An 18012-nucleotide genomic window follows, 5' to 3' on the forward strand; every position below is an offset into this window, starting at 1 on the left:
GAGGTTGAGATACAGGTGGAAGAAAAGGAAGTGACATTTGTGTTTTTTGAATTCATTAATTTGATGAACAATCAAGAGAAAGTGGCATTCTTTATTGATTTTTTTTTTACCATCTAAATAGAATTTCAACAAAATTGCATTGGTACATCATATAATATCACAGTGGAGTATCTAAACTGTCATAGATGTATATCCGTACCACCACAACGTTTCCTCTAAAAACGAGAGTACACTCGTGTCTTTCGACACTGAGATTCTTATATCTCGTTCATTTTTCTAGCTAAATCAAGTTTTCTTAAAAGAAGTAAGCAACGCACCACAAATGTTATCGTTTCTGGTCGTAGGCAGCTATGTTTTGGGGTTCACATTCAGGGCTGAGTAGACGAACCAACAAAGCTGTGGATGCGCTCATAGAGACAGCACCACAGGCAGCCCACCTAAGAGTTCGAGGAACTGTTATTCTAGGACCTGCATTGCCAACAAGACAAGAAATATCAATAGGCTCGTTCGAAAATGATTGGATGAAAGAGTAAGATGGAGCCTTTAATAAAAATTAACAAAATTAAAAAGCAGGCAATAGTAGTGAAAAGTATTGAACACTGTAAATCAAGCAATTTGTTAGAAAACTCAATCAAACTTGCATTAAGGTTCCTTGATCACTCTGATTTCCCGGACATTGTAAATATTATATAGATGCTCAACTACGGGGAAGTGTTGACTTTGACTTGATACCGAAGAAAAGGACTAAGTTGACAATTTAAAATTTAAATCAATTTTGAAAATCGCATGAGTATTCATCTCTTTGAAAATTTTATACAACTGCATGAAGTCTCAATCCACACTTTGCATCTCATGCATCCCTTCAACTCAACTTTAAAGAATACTCCACAACACACTCAGTTCACTTCATGAATAAAAAAGGCCGAAAAGAATGAAGACGAACTAATATAATTGGTAAACTTTCTGAAGAGCCAAGCATTATGCCAAAACGAATAAAAGGCCATCTGTTCCCGTCAAATAGAAACAGAGAGTTTAATAACAAAATACACTAAGCGATAGGGATAAGTAAAGACATACCATAATACAGGCGGCAGAGAGTCCAAAAGCCCAATGCTCCCCCAACTGAACAAATTCCAGCAGTGTGCCTCATCAGCCGCGAACATGGTTTTGCATCCGATCGCATCAATTCTCCATCAGAGAATCCAAGCATACGCCTTAGAGCCATTGTCTTCTCCTTCAATTTGACACAAAATATTCAAAAGGCAATTGATTTTTAGGTAATAGATTTTGCTTCTTCATTTCTTAAGTTACATACTGATAATGACAATGTTTAATATATCCACAGTTTAGAGGAGGCAAACACATGAATGCCTAATAACGAATGTCTCATACATTTCGCCATGGGAATCCTTTCCAGTTCTATTCGCACAAGTGTAGCAATAAGAAATAAACATTCAAGTAGAAGAAGCTGTAACAGTCTACAACTATAGAAAACAAAAACCGGTAATGTTGATTATCAAATTTCAATTAAAATCTACAAGCACACTATCATAATAAGTGGTAACGACTGCTCTAAAGCTAATTAAAATTTGACAATCAACATTACCATATTTTAGTATCTGAACCTGACATAAAAATAAAAAGAATTTCCTAATAAAAATTAAAAATTCAGTATCGCGTGACAATAAAAGAAGCTACAGGTCTAATAAATCCAGCCAGACTTAGGCAGAGCTTCCTAGATCAGAGATGTTCATGAAGACTTTGAAGCCCTAATTATATAGCAGACAGCTTATGGAGTAGTTTGAGATTCGAGAGAAATTATACAATAACTACAGCAACACAATTCATGCTTCTACTATTGCAAAAAGAAGGCTAACCGTGTGTAGGAGTCGCCGACGGAGGGAGAGAGGCAACGTTCGTCTATGGCCGGAAAATAATTGTAGTAATTCATTTGGGAAAATGATATGAGTATAAGAATATTATCAGAGAGTTTGGGCTTTTTATGTATTTGTGTTGTGGGTTGGTGGATTGCAGTGGGCTTCCAGAATTAATTACTCCTAATTTTAACTGAATTTTGAATACTCCTTTTTGGTATACAGAGCTCCTTTGTTAAATTAATATTGGAATAACATGGAGTAATTTCGTTTAAATTAATAAAGCCGAACTTATTGTAATTGTATTGTATTGTATTAAAAGTTATGATAGTGCATAAGAGCACAATTCTACCCTTTCTACACACAGATTGAAATCAATAATTTGTTACTTTTCAATTAGGTAACCCTTAGTAAATTAATTTTATTTAATAACTGTAACTTTCTCTAATGTTTTTTTTCTCATACACAGTTGATTATGTTAGTCGTTACATTTTGAATTTGTACGTGATATTGTACAAAATATGCTTATGTCCCCCGCATCTCATTATTAATTTCATAACTTTAAAACAATTTACTATACTAATATAACTTCTAGGACCTATTCTATAACTATTTATAGTATAAAAAATGGATAAGAATGGTAAAACGACATAGTCATCGATCTATTTAAATTTGCAAGTTGCAACTGATGCTATGTTGTAGTATCACTTCATCAATGCACATTAGTCAAGTAGAGCAACACAAACCCAAAAAAAACCACTATTCTTACAAATTAACCCCAACAAAACTAGTCCAAGCATAGTGTATGTGTTACATCATTAAAGTTGTACTAATCAGGTTGAGTTGAGTTGAGCTGAACAACAACAATGGCGATGCTGTCTTTGCTGCCCTTGGCAATGGCGAGCTCGGCCAACATTGCGGTGGCCTGAGAAATGCCCCCACCCCCTTCCAACGGCGACCTCCTTATTTTGCCACCAAGGCACTTCCTCACTACCTCACATGCCATCTCTTTCCCAACCACTTCCCACAGACCCCCACTTGCTATTATTAGAAAGTCGCCACCGCCATCGTTTCTCCTTATCACCCTCACTTCCGGTTCCGAGCTTCGGCTTGCTTTCACACATTCTTCTTCACCCACCAAGTCACAAGGTTGGGCCGGTGTTGAGGCAGCTAAAAAATTTGTACATGCGATTCATTAATTTTGTGACACGTTATAATGTCTTAATTTAAACTAATAGTAATATTGAATTTGAATTAGTGCAGGACATGTTCATACCTGATAGATTCTCCAAATAAACTATTGCACCTTCTTCAGTTTTCACGCTCTCATCTCCCTAATAATAAAAATATAATACTAGTACTATCAAGTACGTGGACTTGAAATGTTACGAAAATTAATGTATTTTATGAAATCGAAAAATAGAAAGAACCTTATTACTATTATGATCATTCGAAAGAGGCAGAGCCACTCCACCACTCCAAAGCACCGCCCTTGAACCACCGGAATTCACCACCACCACTTCCCCCTTCCCAGGCGCCGTGACCACGGCCGTGAACTTGAGCATCCTCTCCGACCCGGACGTCTGCTCCTCATAGATAGAACTGAAGCAATCCGTGGCCACCTTTCCCCAACCGATCCGCTCCTCCGCCCCGGCCGTGTGCCTCTCCAAGCAGTCATGAAGCTTCTCGGCGCACGTTTCGGCCACCATAGCGCCGGCGCCGCAGCCATAAGCGGCAAAGAAGGAGTAGCCGCCGGGTAAACTCCGCGGGGGCATCACCATGATGGGATCCCTCATCACTCTCATGCGGCCTAGAATTGACACGAATCCGTAAATTAAGGGGCGAGTTTCGCTCTCCGAAGGCCCTTCGCCGGGAGATTGGTCTCTTTTCCGGCAGCCTTTTCGCGTTTCTGGTGTATGTGAATGGCTTGCCTTAACTGATTCAATCATTTGTTTTTTGCAAAACAGCAGCGCTGAATATGTATTTCTGATTCTCACTACGTGTGAAGTGTGAAATATGTATCTCTCTCTATATATATAGTAAGGTTGGGATTCCGATTCCAAATTTTTTTTGTATTGTTATTTTAGTAGTGGTATAAATAAATTTTTAAGTAGTGGTGTTAAATGGTTAAATGAAAAAAGAATTGATAAAAAGGTAAAAAGAAGAATATGAGACGTGATAAATTAATAGAGAGAAGAAGTGCTGTTTTTTTTGCAATATTTCGCTTATAATAGGACCGCCTAAAAAAGGAATAAGCCCCACTTAAATGAGATGGAGGGGGTATTAGTATGCATAATAATAGTAGTAGTATTTTAAAGTGAATCTTAAAATCTACATCCCTCCATTCCACAATAAGAGTCACACTTAGTCATTTACATTTCATGTTTACCATAAATGGCAAGTAGATCTCAAATTCCACTTACTCACTTTACTTACATTTTATTTTAAAACCAATATAAAAAAGTGAGTCTCATGTTCTATTAATTTTTCTAACTCACTATTCTTTATATTTCTTAAAATTCATACCCACAATAAGAGTGACTCGTATCGTGGGATGGATGGAGTATCAAATATTTTGACTATTGGTTAGAACAATTGAGTTGAAATGAGATGCTAAAAACTGATAATGGCCCAATTGAGAAATACATTGGCTAATCCTTTGTAACATTGAAAATTATTAGTTGCCTAATAACATTTCACTTATGTTCTCCATTTTGCATCTGTTTCGTAATGACTTCATTGCTTAAAAACTTATTACTAGTATAAATTTATCTGCATGGAAGTAAATTATATACTGACTATTTAACGAAAAAAATAGTAACATTATTAGAAAGAAAAAATAGCCCCCCACATTCACATTTGTATGTTGGATTAAACATACATGATCAAAATTGAGTAACATTATATAACCGTGATATTATGGTGTTCGATTGTTTGAGATTGATTAATCTGAGATTACAATTATATAGTTTTACGAATACTATGATACTATTAGTCTCAAACTTTGGATCTATCACTTTATTTTTTTCTAACAAAAGAGTATGCCGTATGCGACATATCTGACTACTGCGAATGCAAAGGGACGAAGCTTCAATATATTTAGTCATTTACCCAAACCCATTCAACAAAGGCCAATCTGAAATTGCTACTTATAACTATTGTCAGAAATCACACTGTTTCTTTTTTGCAGATTAAAAATATCTTTAGAAAAAAACACACTGATTTCATTTTTTATGTTTTTTTTTATTTGAATCAGTGATGATTCTCGAACCAACAAGAACAATTTTGACACGAAGCTGAGCCACCTAATCCAATCTTACATCACTATAAACATTCATCAACATGCACACCCATCCTTATCCTTTTTCCCTTTTTCTGTCAAAAATGGTGGATTCAAACGATCACGTATTAACACCAATATGTGATGTCAACAATTTGCCTCGAAAGGAAAATATCTAGTAGTAGTATTTGTTTTCCTTTTTATTTGGCATCGATAATAGTTGGTCACTTAAATGACTTAGAGCATCCATAACAGTGATTGAATCCATATTTTCCCTTGCACTATTCACGGTTTTTATAATAATTTTTGAGGTTAACATCGAAAAGAAGTTAAATTGCTTTCGCCCTTGGATATTTTTGGATGGATGACATTGTTGGACATGGTGGAATTGATAAATTGAAAAATAATAAGAACAAGTACAAGAATAATGTGAATTGTGGTATGAAAATAAGAATACATGTTGTGTTGTTTATAGGGAGCAAGTGAAAATAAAATAAAAAAGTGATGAGGCAAAATAATATTTTCATGAAATTTACATAATGAATCAAAACATCCATATTCAAATTTAGTCTTCCATAACTTTGGCCATATATGCAACTCAAATTCAAAAATCAGGTCATTTTTGTATTCTTTCAATCCAACAAACACTGATAACAAATTCTATAACAAACCAATTTAATGAGAAAAACACTAAAATTCTATAACAAATTAAAGATGACAAGAAAATGATGCATTTACATGTCATGAGAGAGGCACTTATTCCCCAGAGCAAAATATTGTGATAATTAAATAAGTTTAGTTAGCACCACTTCTATTTAAATAGGCAGGTAATTTCCTGACTCACTAACTTGTACCCATCACTCATCAGCCAAAATAAAATTAATGTACCGACCTCTCTCTCTCTCTCTCCAAGTCAAAAACATGGTGGCTAAGACAATGAGATTAATTTTGCATTATTCAAAATAACTATAGGAGTACATTTCTTTGGTTGTATATTTCTGAGTTTTCCATCACCCGGAAGATCTTCTGTTCCCTTTCTTCCTTCCCTTGACCTCTTTCTCTAAGTTCTTAATCCTTCTGCTAAGCGCTGATGACGGCGTTGACCGTATCTTCCGACTTCCTGGCTTTGACGTTTCATCAGCAGATGATGGTGATGAAGACTGCTCTGGTGGGGATAGATATCTATCTGTTGGAGGCGGTAAAGAATTCAACTGCTGTTGGGCAGCTGAGTACTTCTTCAGCATCTCGAAAAATGATTCGGCGGGTTTCTGATTAGCTGACGGCGGTGGTACTGGAATATCCGGGATTCCCAACATCTTCTTCACCTCAGGCTTCTTTATAACTGCAAACTCAGGGGTATTAAAAAAAGATAAGATTTTCGAAGAAATTGATTTTTAAAGGCTGCAGATGGAGTATATGAAAACGATAATCATTTGACAAGAATCACAAAGAACTGGAAAATTGTACACCACTTGATTGATTATACATACACAGGACTCACCCAATCCGTACGCGAGGGAATACAGATTCGAGGTAATCCAGTAGCAGAATATAGCCTGAAGATGTAGGGAGGGAGATTAGGGCAATGAGATAAAAACAAAGGGAAGCAGTAAAGACATGACAATGTGTTTCTATGCGCATTAAGATCCTAGGAGAAAATTAGAAGGCATTGCTATCAAAATTGTATGAAGGCTGTGGAGACAATTATACAACAACGATTTTCTATTCCATAATGAAGGTGCATAATAAGTTCTCAGATGGATCTTATTTACATATATATATATATGGTACAATGAAGTACCACATGGGTGGGGATATCTATATGAATCCAAATCTGCCGAACAAACAAATTATCATTGCAAGTATGAGCACTAGAAAAGGAATAGTTGCAGTAGATATCGTGTGTGATTTAGTTATTTTTCCATTAACTTGGATACTGAAGAGTGCAGTGCAATACCACATACCTTAGAGAAACTTGCAGTTAGAGGGACCGTCAAAGCTGCAAAGACTCTCGAAACGTTCTTGATGGTTTTGGCAGCTGGATTGCCTTCCAAACCATCTTGAGCATTGCACTAAAAAAAGATTGTTAATCAAACTAGAAAAATCTTAATTGTGGGCCGAGCAATAAGATCTTACAGGAAAACGGTAAGTCACATTACATAGGATCCCGTAATAACCCTTAGTATTAAAAAGGAGAATGATTTGGACACTTTTTTCAAAGCATACAAGAATATAGTAACATGTATTGACAGATATCAAGGAATCAAAGATACAGTTAAAGTGGCTGACCTCCACCGTTATCCAAAATGTCAATGCCGTCAAAACTGGAAAAATATACATTGTATCCGGGGTAGTCAAATCAGTAAACCAGAATGCTCCTCCCTGCTGGAAAGACTGGACCTTTTCCGCCATGTTGTTGATCTACACATGAGGTGACAAGACAGTAGTACCAGACAGTTAAAGTGAAACACTAAGTGATAATCACAAATGTACAGGGAGATGAAGGAATCATCTATAAGAGTTGAAGGAAATGTGATCTTACTGCTAAGAAGAAACAGAGAAATACAGGTCCAACAAATAGAATTCCTTTTAAAGGGGTGAACGGTGTGACACCATATCTGCAACAGAAAGATGCAACCACTCTGTGACTTGCGTAATCTTAATCCCAGTATATCAACAATAAATACATATTCCCACGATGATAACCATAAGAACAACAGCAGCAGCAGCAGCAACAACAATAATAACAATTGGGCTTCATAGTTCTCGTTAGATTCAGTCCTTTCCGTCTCCTTATGAGAAGGTCATCCAGCAATTTATTGATTCAGCGTAACCGCACTTAGACATAAGGATTTAATAATATTGTTCGGTCTAATTTATGGGCCAAATTTTTTACTCCCTCCGTCCCAACTAAGTTGAGTCGTATTCCTCTTTGGGATGTCCCAACTAAGTTGAGGCATTTCCTTTTTAACAAAAAAACAAAATATCAAATCACTCTTACTTTATTCCACTATCTACTTTACTCTCTCTTTATCTTTCATTCTTTATTCCTCTCTCCTACTTTTCAACTCAATTTCTTAATTTTCATGCCCAAAAGATATGTCTCAACTTAGTTGGGACGGAGGGAGTAGTATTTTTCGGGAACAACCTCTAACTTTGCATAAAGTTCCAACTTTGGCCAGCGAATGATAATCAGATGTCAAAAAACTGAATCAGCTAGCCAGATTCTTGAATGGGAGTACAAAAAATGGGTGCAGTTACGTTGAGTGAAATGGAAGTCTGCAATTATAAAGCCAATTTAGTTTCCACATCATTTATTGTATATTCCATGCCACAATCAGGTGAGCTAATTCAAATGTTCAACACCTGATTCTAGGTAGCAGGCTAAATTGGAACTTTCTGCAATGGAGTTATTTTTAAAAATTAGGGTAAATTAGAGTAATTTCGTTAAAAAGACTTTAAAGATGGGGCCATAAACTATAACTCACCCCTAATAATATTTGATTTATGTATCCTTCACTCTAATATAATCTTATTACACCAGTTTACTTAGACAGCCATGTAATCAACTTCACATTTTTATACAGGAAACTTTTTTAACTTTTCCAGATTTCTTTTAAAAACAAGTTGAAGGAAGGCATGCTATAATACCGACATCTATGCACACAATTGAAGGGATGTCTTAGAAGTAGAGTGAACTAGATAGAATCACTGTATTCTGGAAGGTGGATCTAAAAGTGTATATGGTCTAATGTAGCAATAAGGTAATTTTATCCCTATTTGGCCTTTTGGAGGAGGAAATAAGTGCAATACAGACTTACAAAAGTAAAGAGCTTCTTGCCGTATAAATTAATCGGGAAAAGTTAAACCACCCAAAAGAGTAAATCAAACGAAACTAAACCACTGATTAATTCTTAATCGAAAAAAGAAAAACAAAAGGGCCACGTACTCTTTAAATATTTTTTTCATTTTAGCCTGGCCTTCAAGCACAGCAGCAGGACTCATATCCTGGAAACAACCAATGTGTGTTCGTCAAGTGTCTGAAGCAATTAAATCAAGTATAAGCGTAACAGCATGAAGCAACACAAATGGGTTTACAAATTCCAGCAATCAAGAAGAAATTCACAGCAGCACCCAATAATAGTCTGATGCACGTACCCTACTCTTCATTTCTTGCTGAATCTCCTCCAATTTGGGCCTTATAAGCTGCATCATAAGACATAATATTGGTATTATCAAAAGAAGCATGCATTATTCACCACGTACATGGAGTTAAAGATTGATGATACTACACAGGGAATTGACAAAAGAAGAAAGTGCAAATGGGGAGGGGCATCCTAATCATCACTTAGAGTTTCTCTTTCATGTTTCAGTTTCCATTATCCTCTTTTGCATGTCAGCATTTACTTTCATTTCAACAAGCTCAAAATCTTCTTTGGCTTCTTTCAAAGATATTCTATCAATATTCAAGCATTCAACATGTCTATGTCTTCTAGATCTTTCTATGGGGCATAGTGGGGAAAGAAGACAGCTTGTTGAAAATAACTTAAATGGCTAAAACCATCGTGTATAAATATACATAAGTTTAGCTATTTGGCCGACCAGAGTATGGTTTCTTGGTAATAAAACAACAAAGAACAAACACATAGAAGAAAAAAGTTTGCAATTAGGCAATCCACCTTCAAGCCAAAATCACAGTCGAACAGCAAAACAAACCGACGCAAACAGGGGAAAAATCATGTCGGAACTTACAGTGAATTTTGCAGTAGCTTTAATTTGATGAATTGTAAGAGGAAGTTGAAGCGTCCGGATCAATATTGTAGTAACAACAATCGCCGACCACCTAAACACAACCAATCAGTTGTTAAGAATCTTAATATGAACACAATCACATAAAGCAAAATGCATTCAAATCCATAATTTACAAAAATCCTCCAATCAAAATATTTTTACCAATTCAGCCCTGTAAACGTGTGCACGTAATCTATCACGTATTGCAGTGCAGCCACAGGCAAGAACGAGTCTGCCGCCGCAGCTGCCACCTCACCCACCGCCGGGGCCGCCTGTGCCACCTGTACAGCCGTCTCTCCTAGCACATCCGCCATGTCAGACATTATCTCAATCTTGTCACCACCCGCCCCATCTTCAAGAGTTGACATTTTCCTCACAGAAGCCGCCGCGAAAACAGCTGGAATTGCAAATCTCCGATCCTGGAACAAATTCCTCGATCCGTAAAAACCTCCTACTACGGCCGCGAACTGCCTGCGCTGCCGCAGAATGTCGGGGATCCCACTGCCATTGTAAATAGGGATATGAAGGGGCAAATTTTCGCTGTCGCCATCGTCGCGATCGATGTGCGAAAATGGAACGGCGACTCGCTGCTGCTGATAGAGAGTTTTAGCGCGTGCGGCGACGCTCCGTCGGAAAGCCATCAATCAGCGGTAAGGGCAGTAAAATTATTAGGGAATTAAAAAACTTTTCCTAATAATCTTCACATAAATTTAAAAAATGATGCAGATTTCCAGCTCCGGAAGGAATCGGCTGCAATTCGTGATTATGATTGAAGACTTACGCGTATCTCCGGACAATTAGGGTTTAGGGTTTTTTGAGGTGTGGTTGGTGGTGGTGCTGAGAATTTGCATCATTGGGATTTCGGGAGTACTATTTTCTGCATTTTCGGTAAGATTATTAGTGATTTTTTAATAAAAAATCTTAATTATCAGTAATGTGATCATGTTCTCCTATCATTTTATCACTTTAATCTGTTTCTCATTATTTATCTCTCTTTATTTTAATTAATCTGATAATATCTCATTAATTTATTTTACTCGCATTATTTATAATAAAATTAATCTATCTATAAGTTTTGGGGTATTTATGGAAATACTATTTTAGTTAAAAATTAATACGATTAAAGATAAAATGGTGGATTAAACATATGATTAAATGTAAAACGTGTGATTAGGAGAATTCTAATTGTAACTAATAATGTATTTCTTTAATAAATGGAAAACAATGACCATTGGAATTAAATTTAATTCAATAAAACCTAATAATATGAGTAGTGGTTGAACTTCTACATACATTGGTTCAGATTCAAAAAATTTCCATTGAGAACGGTTAAAAATTTCTATGCCATTTTATTACTACTTTAATTTATAATAAATTAAATTGGAATCACTAAGAGTCAATAGAGAAGAATATAAAAGGAATTAGAATGCCAAAAGCTACTAATTTTTTAAAAAAAAGTGCGGTGATTCTCATGTGTTGCTGCCTCAGACGTGCTATCGTCGTCATGAACTGAAGGTTTCACAGCGACAGTCCAGCAAATGCATTGTTGGAGGAAGAAAGAAAATGAACATTACTCCTGAGAAGATTGAGAAGTTACCGGAAATAACAGATGAAGAAGCATGGAGGAGTTGCTGGAAATTGCAGGCGGTGAAATGAGGAGAAGAAGATGGAGGAGGAGATTATGTTTAGCTCAGTTTATTTAATTTACATTTTTGTAATTTATTTTTGTTCAATTATTTGATGTTAAGAAATTACTTCGGGCCTCTGGGGTTTAGTTGTTTTATGATTTTGGGTTTCTTTATCTTATTTTGCTCAATATTCAATTTTTTAATTTGGCAATATTTATTAAATTCTATTTATAATAAATTGGTTTGGCACAATCTATCCCTATAATTATGGATTAATTAGATTAAATATCATGTGTTATTTGAGTGTTTAATAGATATAAATAAGTTATAAATATAAAATATAAAATCGTATTCAAGAATTCATTTAAAAATTAGAAATAATTGTAGAATGATTACTTGAGTTGAGTTAGTTGATTTTTTGGTACAATATTATTAATAAAAATTGTAGTACTAATTTAAAATGATAAAATGAAAAATAAGCATGTGTTTAATAATAAATTAATTGAAGATGTACAATGCAAAATAAAATAAATTATCTCAATACATTAAATTAATCTATCTTTTCAAAAGAATGCGTAGTTAGAAGTTTTGAATGGTGATAATATTTTAAAAATCGGACCGACTAGTGTGTGAACCGGTGAATAGAGGATTAAAAATCAGACCCGTGTGTGAAAAATAGATGCCTCTACCATAACTTTTCACTTCCTTCATTTATAATATAAAAATAAATGCTTTTTACCTTCCAAATTCAAAACCTATAAAGCGTCCCCTTTTAAGTATGCTAAATAGGTCAGAAAACTGAATATTAAATTTAAAAATTGATTAGCGTTCAAAGCTATAATGACAGATTTTTTTTTCTTATAATGTAGGTAGGGTAATATTAATTGTGGAATTTAAATGTTTAATCACAAAAGACATTTAAATGTTTTTGTGATAATATTATGCATATTTCAATAAAATTAGAAATTGGAAATATTTTTTTTGTTTTTATGATAATTAGGCGAAGAGGAAGTCAGAAAGTTTATGAAAATTAATACTAATACATATCTCCATATAATTGAGATGAAGGTAACTGTTTAGATCCAGGGTTCAATATTTAGCGTTTAGGGTTTATGATTAATGGTTTAGGGTTCAAGTGTATCGAGACATTCTAATTGATCTCAAATCTAGAAGCTAATAGGGTTCAGGGTTTAGTATTTATGGTTTAGAGTTCAGAGGTGTTTATGGTTTAGGATTCAAATGTATCGATCGAGCCACTCTTATTGATCCAAAGCTCTCTTTTATATATGTATAGATTTGCACAATTTTTTTTAAAAAAAAAAACAGAATGTCATCATGTTTTTTTAATTAAAATTGCACTTTCTTGATATGAGCATATAATCAGATTTACAGCCAAGATTCAGGTAAAAAAAACTTCTACTATCAGTAAGGATTATCAAGTATGCCGACCCAATGTAAGATATCGAATACAGATCTAAAACCCTCAAAATAGAATTAGTGATAAACAAAGTAAAATTGAACTGGGGCGGAGGGAGAATTTTATTGATATTTGGCTCATTTGTTGGTCATGATGAGTATATTTTAAAGTTGGGTTTAGGATTTAGGTTTCAAGGTTTGAGTTTTTAGTGTATAGGGTCCCTATATTGCAATGAAATGAAGCTCGACTAGGAAGTGTCTCACCAGTGCAATCTTAAATTATTGCAACGTAAACTTGCTCATGCAGTTATAACTCAACGGTTAATTTATATTTTCACAGAATTAAAATGCTTTTTAATTTTAAGTCTGATATTTAAATGTCAAGACAGTTTATTAAAATGTCAACACAAATATGTGTTGAAATTTTAATGTGATCGTATTGACATTTTTAAGAAAAGTTAGCATTTAAACGCACTCTTGTGGCCATGTGGAGTTAATGTAATTTAAAAACTATAATCCAAAGTAAGAGGATGTCAATATTCTTTTGTTTATCATTTCACAAATTTTATTTCGCATAATGAAATAAATATGAATGAAACAAACACTTTTCATTAATTTTTAAACACATTCATAAACATTTTTTAAGCATAAGCTGCCAAAATATAAAACATCACTATGAATGGAGTAGTTTTATCTTTGAAAACGTAACATTTTCATGTGATTCTCATAGCAATAAAATCTACTTAAGTAATTTTCGCACTTTTAAAGGTGCAGATAATAGGGTTGAAATGCGTTGAAACACCATTGTACACAATCCATTTGCAGCGTTTGGTAGCTCTGAAATAAATCGATCGACCCAGTACACATCTTTCGGATTTCACCCCACACATACTGCTATCTGCGAATTCCTGTCAACACATTCACGGTCTTGAGTAGGTATTAGGGGAGGGCTTTTCGCGACTGTGCTGAAAACGTTGTATATGCCCATTTTAACCTCGAAATTCTCCTATCGAAACAACCTTTGCTCTCTTCGGTCACAAATTACGTCTGTACTACTTCCGTGAGATGCTTCCGCGAAATGAGGAAGGCGGGATGCAAGAGGTGGCGTTCGGTGAGGAGGTTCGGTCGGGAGGAATTGAGATTCGTCGAAAACGAAAGAAGAAGAAGCGGGAGGAATTTGAGTGAGAAGCGGAAAGACTGGGGGTTGGATGATGTGTGTTGGGACTTTGCAAGGAGCGGATTGGTGATTATCAGCCAAAGCAAGGTTAATTTAGTCATGTTTTAATTGTTTTTAGGATTTGTCCATTCAATCAAATAACACACATTAGGCTATACTATTTTTTTGGGTTGAACCAAACAACATGCACAACTGTTCATATATTTAAGAAAAGCCTACTACCTACAAATCCTTGAAAATTAGTGTGCATGCTACCATTCGCCCCCTTAGATTTCAACTTATTAATCATCATCTTCTTAACAAAAATTTGACAATAATTATGTATATCAATAGTATTTAATTTGACTCTCTCTGTATAACATAGTGCTAATGACATATGAACGATCACACCCCTATGATACTGAAGATATACTCTCCAATACTACAATTTCGTCCTATTTCTAATTTTATACTACTCCACCTACTATTGTTAATTGCTTGATATATATATTCATTCGACCTATCAAGGGTCACCTACTAGGCAATCACATTATTGTGAATCTGGGATTAATTTGTGATGTGTGTGTATAATAATGAAACTCCCTTTCTTTCTTTCTTTTCATAATAATAATAATAATCCTATTTTGTCATTTTAGTCTCTCCAATGGGCGGACCCATGTATAAAATAGGTAGGGATAAAGCCCTTAAAATTGAGTCATTTCACAGTAATAGAGTCATTTCATTTTCTGCACTCGTTTTAAAAAAATGATAATAAGTAGTTAAAGTGGAGAGAGAGTAAAGTAAGTGAGAGAATAATGTAGAGAAGAGTCTTATCTACAATATTCTCTCTATTACTTTACTTTTTCTTCACTTTAACTATTTATCATTATTTTTTCAAAATGAGTACGCAAAATGAAATGACTCTATTACTATGGAACAGATGCAGTATGTAAAAACACTTATAAATAATCTAAAACGCTTAAAAATATACTTTAAAATAAAATTTAGAAATCACAGCCCTTATCGTTATTTATTTCTGTGTCCGCCCCTGGTATCTCTCACAATAAGAGTCTTATTTCACTTTTACCATAAATGGTAAGCAAACTCCACATTCCATTAAGTGGAACTCATATTCCACTAACTTATTCAATCAATTTTTCTTTATATTTTTTAAAATTCGTGTCATAACTAAATTAGATTCCTATTGCGGGACGGATGGATGAAGTACAATTGTAGGCGAGAACACAGACAAAAAGTTTAGTAACGATAAATTGCTTCCAATAAATTGAGTATTGTTGCGTCAATTTTTAAGATTGTCAAATTATGGTTCGAACTAGTACAATTTTGGTTTTCCTTAGGTCATCTTCAATGACTCAATCACATTTGGGTAAAATTATCCACTCAAATTTTGGTATCTGCAAGGAAAAAGTGTGTAATGTTTATTATATAGTATGTGAATATTTCCTTTTTGGCTTATGATTTTATTGTGAATACGAGTAATTATTGAAATAAAAAATATCACAGTATATATTTTTAATGTATATATATGCACTTTATGCTCCAAATAAACTGTGATCCGGGATAGAAAAGTGTTTCCAAAACAATGCCACACATGTGAGTATAAGACTATTTACATAAACTTAATTACTTTTATATTGTTTGGTATACTTTGATTTTTTAAAGAAATCTTTGATTAAATGTAGCTTGGAGTCTGGAGAGAACAAGAATTTGTGTCACAGTTTCCACGAAGTTGCATTGTAACGGAATCGATTCTTCTTGTCTCCCGCTCATGCAGTTGATTATGGAAGGGATTCTACCAAAGATTCTACCAATAATTGTTTTAAATGTTAGTAGAATAGAAGTGTGCAAGAACGAGTCAAGAATCTATAAAAGGGATTTGCCTAATTGCCCACACTCACATAAACATTACTCTCTCTCTCCATTTTCACAGTATGGGAAACTGCATCCAAATGGCCTCCAAACACACCCCACAAATCATTGAACAACAAGAAGCTTACAAAATGAGAGTGAAAATTGTTATGAGAAAGGACGAGTTGGAGCAGCTGCTGCTTCAGCTGGAGATTACAGGTGGCAAGAGGCCATTGGAGGATGTGTTGGGAGAGATTCAGAGAAGCAGAGCCAAACCACCTTCTGCTTGGAGGCCTTGTTTGGATAGCATTCTTGAAACTGACTCAGGAAATCAATAGCTTCAATTCTCACATAATCACTTCCTTCCTCTTCTCATTTCCCCTTTTTAGTTGTCTTTGAGTATTTTCTTTCTTTTTAGACTATGGATCTTTTTGTTTTTCATATTTTTCTTTGTTGATGTAAAAGTTGGAGCTTTGTAGCATAGTTGCTTTTGTTTTTTGCTTTTTGGAATTATTATTATATTTTTGTTCTTTATTTTATAAGTACTCCATGTGTTTGTGGTTGGGTGCACTATTGAAGATGCTGCAGGCATCAAAAATTGAGATCCCAAGTGAATAAATGTGATGTCTATGCTTTCTTTCTTCCATTGTACTACTCTCTACTAGTAAACATTATTTCGACTGTATAATTTCAGATTATTTAAAAATATTGTGATTATGATAGTACTATTTTTGTGTAATTACAATATCTCCAAATTTCAACCCAGGTATTTAATTTTCCTTACAAAATAATTTATTGCATTAATATATGTATTTCATCCTCTTTATTGTTTAATGCAGTCCGAGTATAGCTAGGCCAGAATTTCGATCCCAGAAAATTTTCCCAATGTCAGATCTAATTCTTAAAATCTCATACTTGATCAAATATTATTTCATTAAATATACCTATATCTCTAATCAATTAATGGCATATCCATCCTTTATCACACCAAATCTCAGGATGAACTAGCTAGTAGTATGAATTCATTATCTGTAGTGGGAGTGAGTAAATTAACGTACTAGTGTGAAATCATGATATGTAGAGAGAGTAAATTAATTAACTATTTATGAAATCATTATCTGCGGTGGGAGTGAGTAAATAATCGTGGAGGTAGATGCATTTCAGTTTAAAATAAGTAGTAATTTTTTCTAATATATTCCTTTATTCTCTTTTTTTCATATTTTATTAAAATATTGTTGTTTACAACACCACAAAAACAAAGATGTGGATTTGTGCATGAATGAAACAATTGAAAAAAATTGAAACTTGGTGATTTAATAATACACACAAAATCCATATTAATTTGGGTATAAACAGAAGCAAAAGTCTGTTACAGCATATATAACAGGTACTATACTATAATACACACAGGCCACACATTGAACGTATGTGGTCAAAGTATAGCCATGCATTTTATTCATTACATCTTAATTTGCATAAAACTTTCTTTGCCAACACACTACATATATCGATCTTAGGCTTAATTAGTTCTTAGTCTCAACCTCCGCTTTTTCACCGGCAAAAGTGCAGCACCTGCACCCGCGTCTGTTGTAGCTCCGCCCACAGCACCCATACCGGCAGTACCGACCTCGCCCGCGCCCGCCACCGCCGCCGTATTTGGCGTCATTCACTGCATCTCCTTTGGTTTCCACAGCTGTGACAGATAAGACAAAGCATGATAAAAAACACGCAGTTTAAATCATTTTAGGTTATATAAAGGACGTGGAGTTATCCACTCTACCAAACAGACTCTTAATATCGAACTTACATGGATCAACGGCATTTGTAGTCTCGGCTAGATCTCTGCTGGCTGCAGCTACTTCTGAAGAAATTAGAAGAGCCACAGCGAAGAAAAGGCCGAGGAGAAGAATCAGTTTGGAACTCATGATTTTTCTTTTCTTCGACTTGTGGTGTTTATTTTTGTGTAGGATGAGAATGTTTGCATGCAATAATTCTGTA

General features: G+C 34.7%; 4 protein-coding genes across 4 annotated transcripts; all 4 read right to left on the reverse strand.

Annotated features, from left to right (window-relative positions):
• Positions 1–59: 59 nt before the first annotated feature.
• Positions 60–1871, reverse strand: LOC121771102. Its single transcript, XM_042167892.1, has 2 exons — positions 1078–1871; positions 60–468 (listed from the first exon to the last, which is right to left on the reverse strand). The coding sequence occupies exons 1-2, from the start codon at positions 1223–1225 to the stop codon at positions 326–328; spliced, it is 291 nt and encodes a 96-aa protein (XP_042023826.1). The 5' UTR covers positions 1226–1871; the 3' UTR covers positions 60–325.
• An 832-nt stretch (positions 1872–2703) lies between these two features.
• Positions 2704–3823, reverse strand: LOC121770259 (probable protein phosphatase 2C 8). Its single transcript, XM_042167024.1, has 3 exons — positions 3305–3823; positions 3151–3208; positions 2704–3044 (listed from the first exon to the last, which is right to left on the reverse strand). Exons 1-3 carry the CDS (start codon positions 3821–3823, stop codon positions 2704–2706), a joined length of 918 nt encoding a protein of 305 aa, XP_042022958.1.
• Positions 3824–5910: 2087 nt separating this feature from the next.
• LOC121772713 (mitochondrial inner membrane protein OXA1-like) lies at positions 5911–10828 on the reverse strand. The gene is made up of 9 exons (XM_042169911.1): positions 10108–10828; positions 9907–9997; positions 9313–9360; positions 9104–9162; positions 7697–7772; positions 7444–7575; positions 7119–7226; positions 6656–6710; positions 5911–6496 (listed from the first exon to the last, which is right to left on the reverse strand). Exons 1-9 carry the CDS (start codon positions 10584–10586, stop codon positions 6165–6167), a joined length of 1380 nt encoding a protein of 459 aa, XP_042025845.1. The 5' UTR covers positions 10587–10828; the 3' UTR covers positions 5911–6164.
• A 6498-nt stretch (positions 10829–17326) lies between these two features.
• On the reverse strand, positions 17327–17999 carry LOC121771334 (glycine-rich protein-like). The gene is made up of 2 exons (XM_042168116.1): positions 17822–17999; positions 17327–17707 (listed from the first exon to the last, which is right to left on the reverse strand). The coding sequence occupies exons 1-2, from the start codon at positions 17937–17939 to the stop codon at positions 17538–17540; spliced, it is 288 nt and encodes a 95-aa protein (XP_042024050.1). The 5' UTR covers positions 17940–17999; the 3' UTR covers positions 17327–17537.
• Between the last annotated feature and the right edge of the window lie 13 nt (positions 18000–18012).

The sequence above is a fragment of the Salvia splendens genome, chromosome 16, assembly GCF_004379255.2.
Source record: "Salvia splendens isolate huo1 chromosome 16, SspV2, whole genome shotgun sequence".
In the NCBI taxonomy this organism is placed as follows: domain Eukaryota; kingdom Viridiplantae; phylum Streptophyta; class Magnoliopsida; order Lamiales; family Lamiaceae; genus Salvia; species Salvia splendens.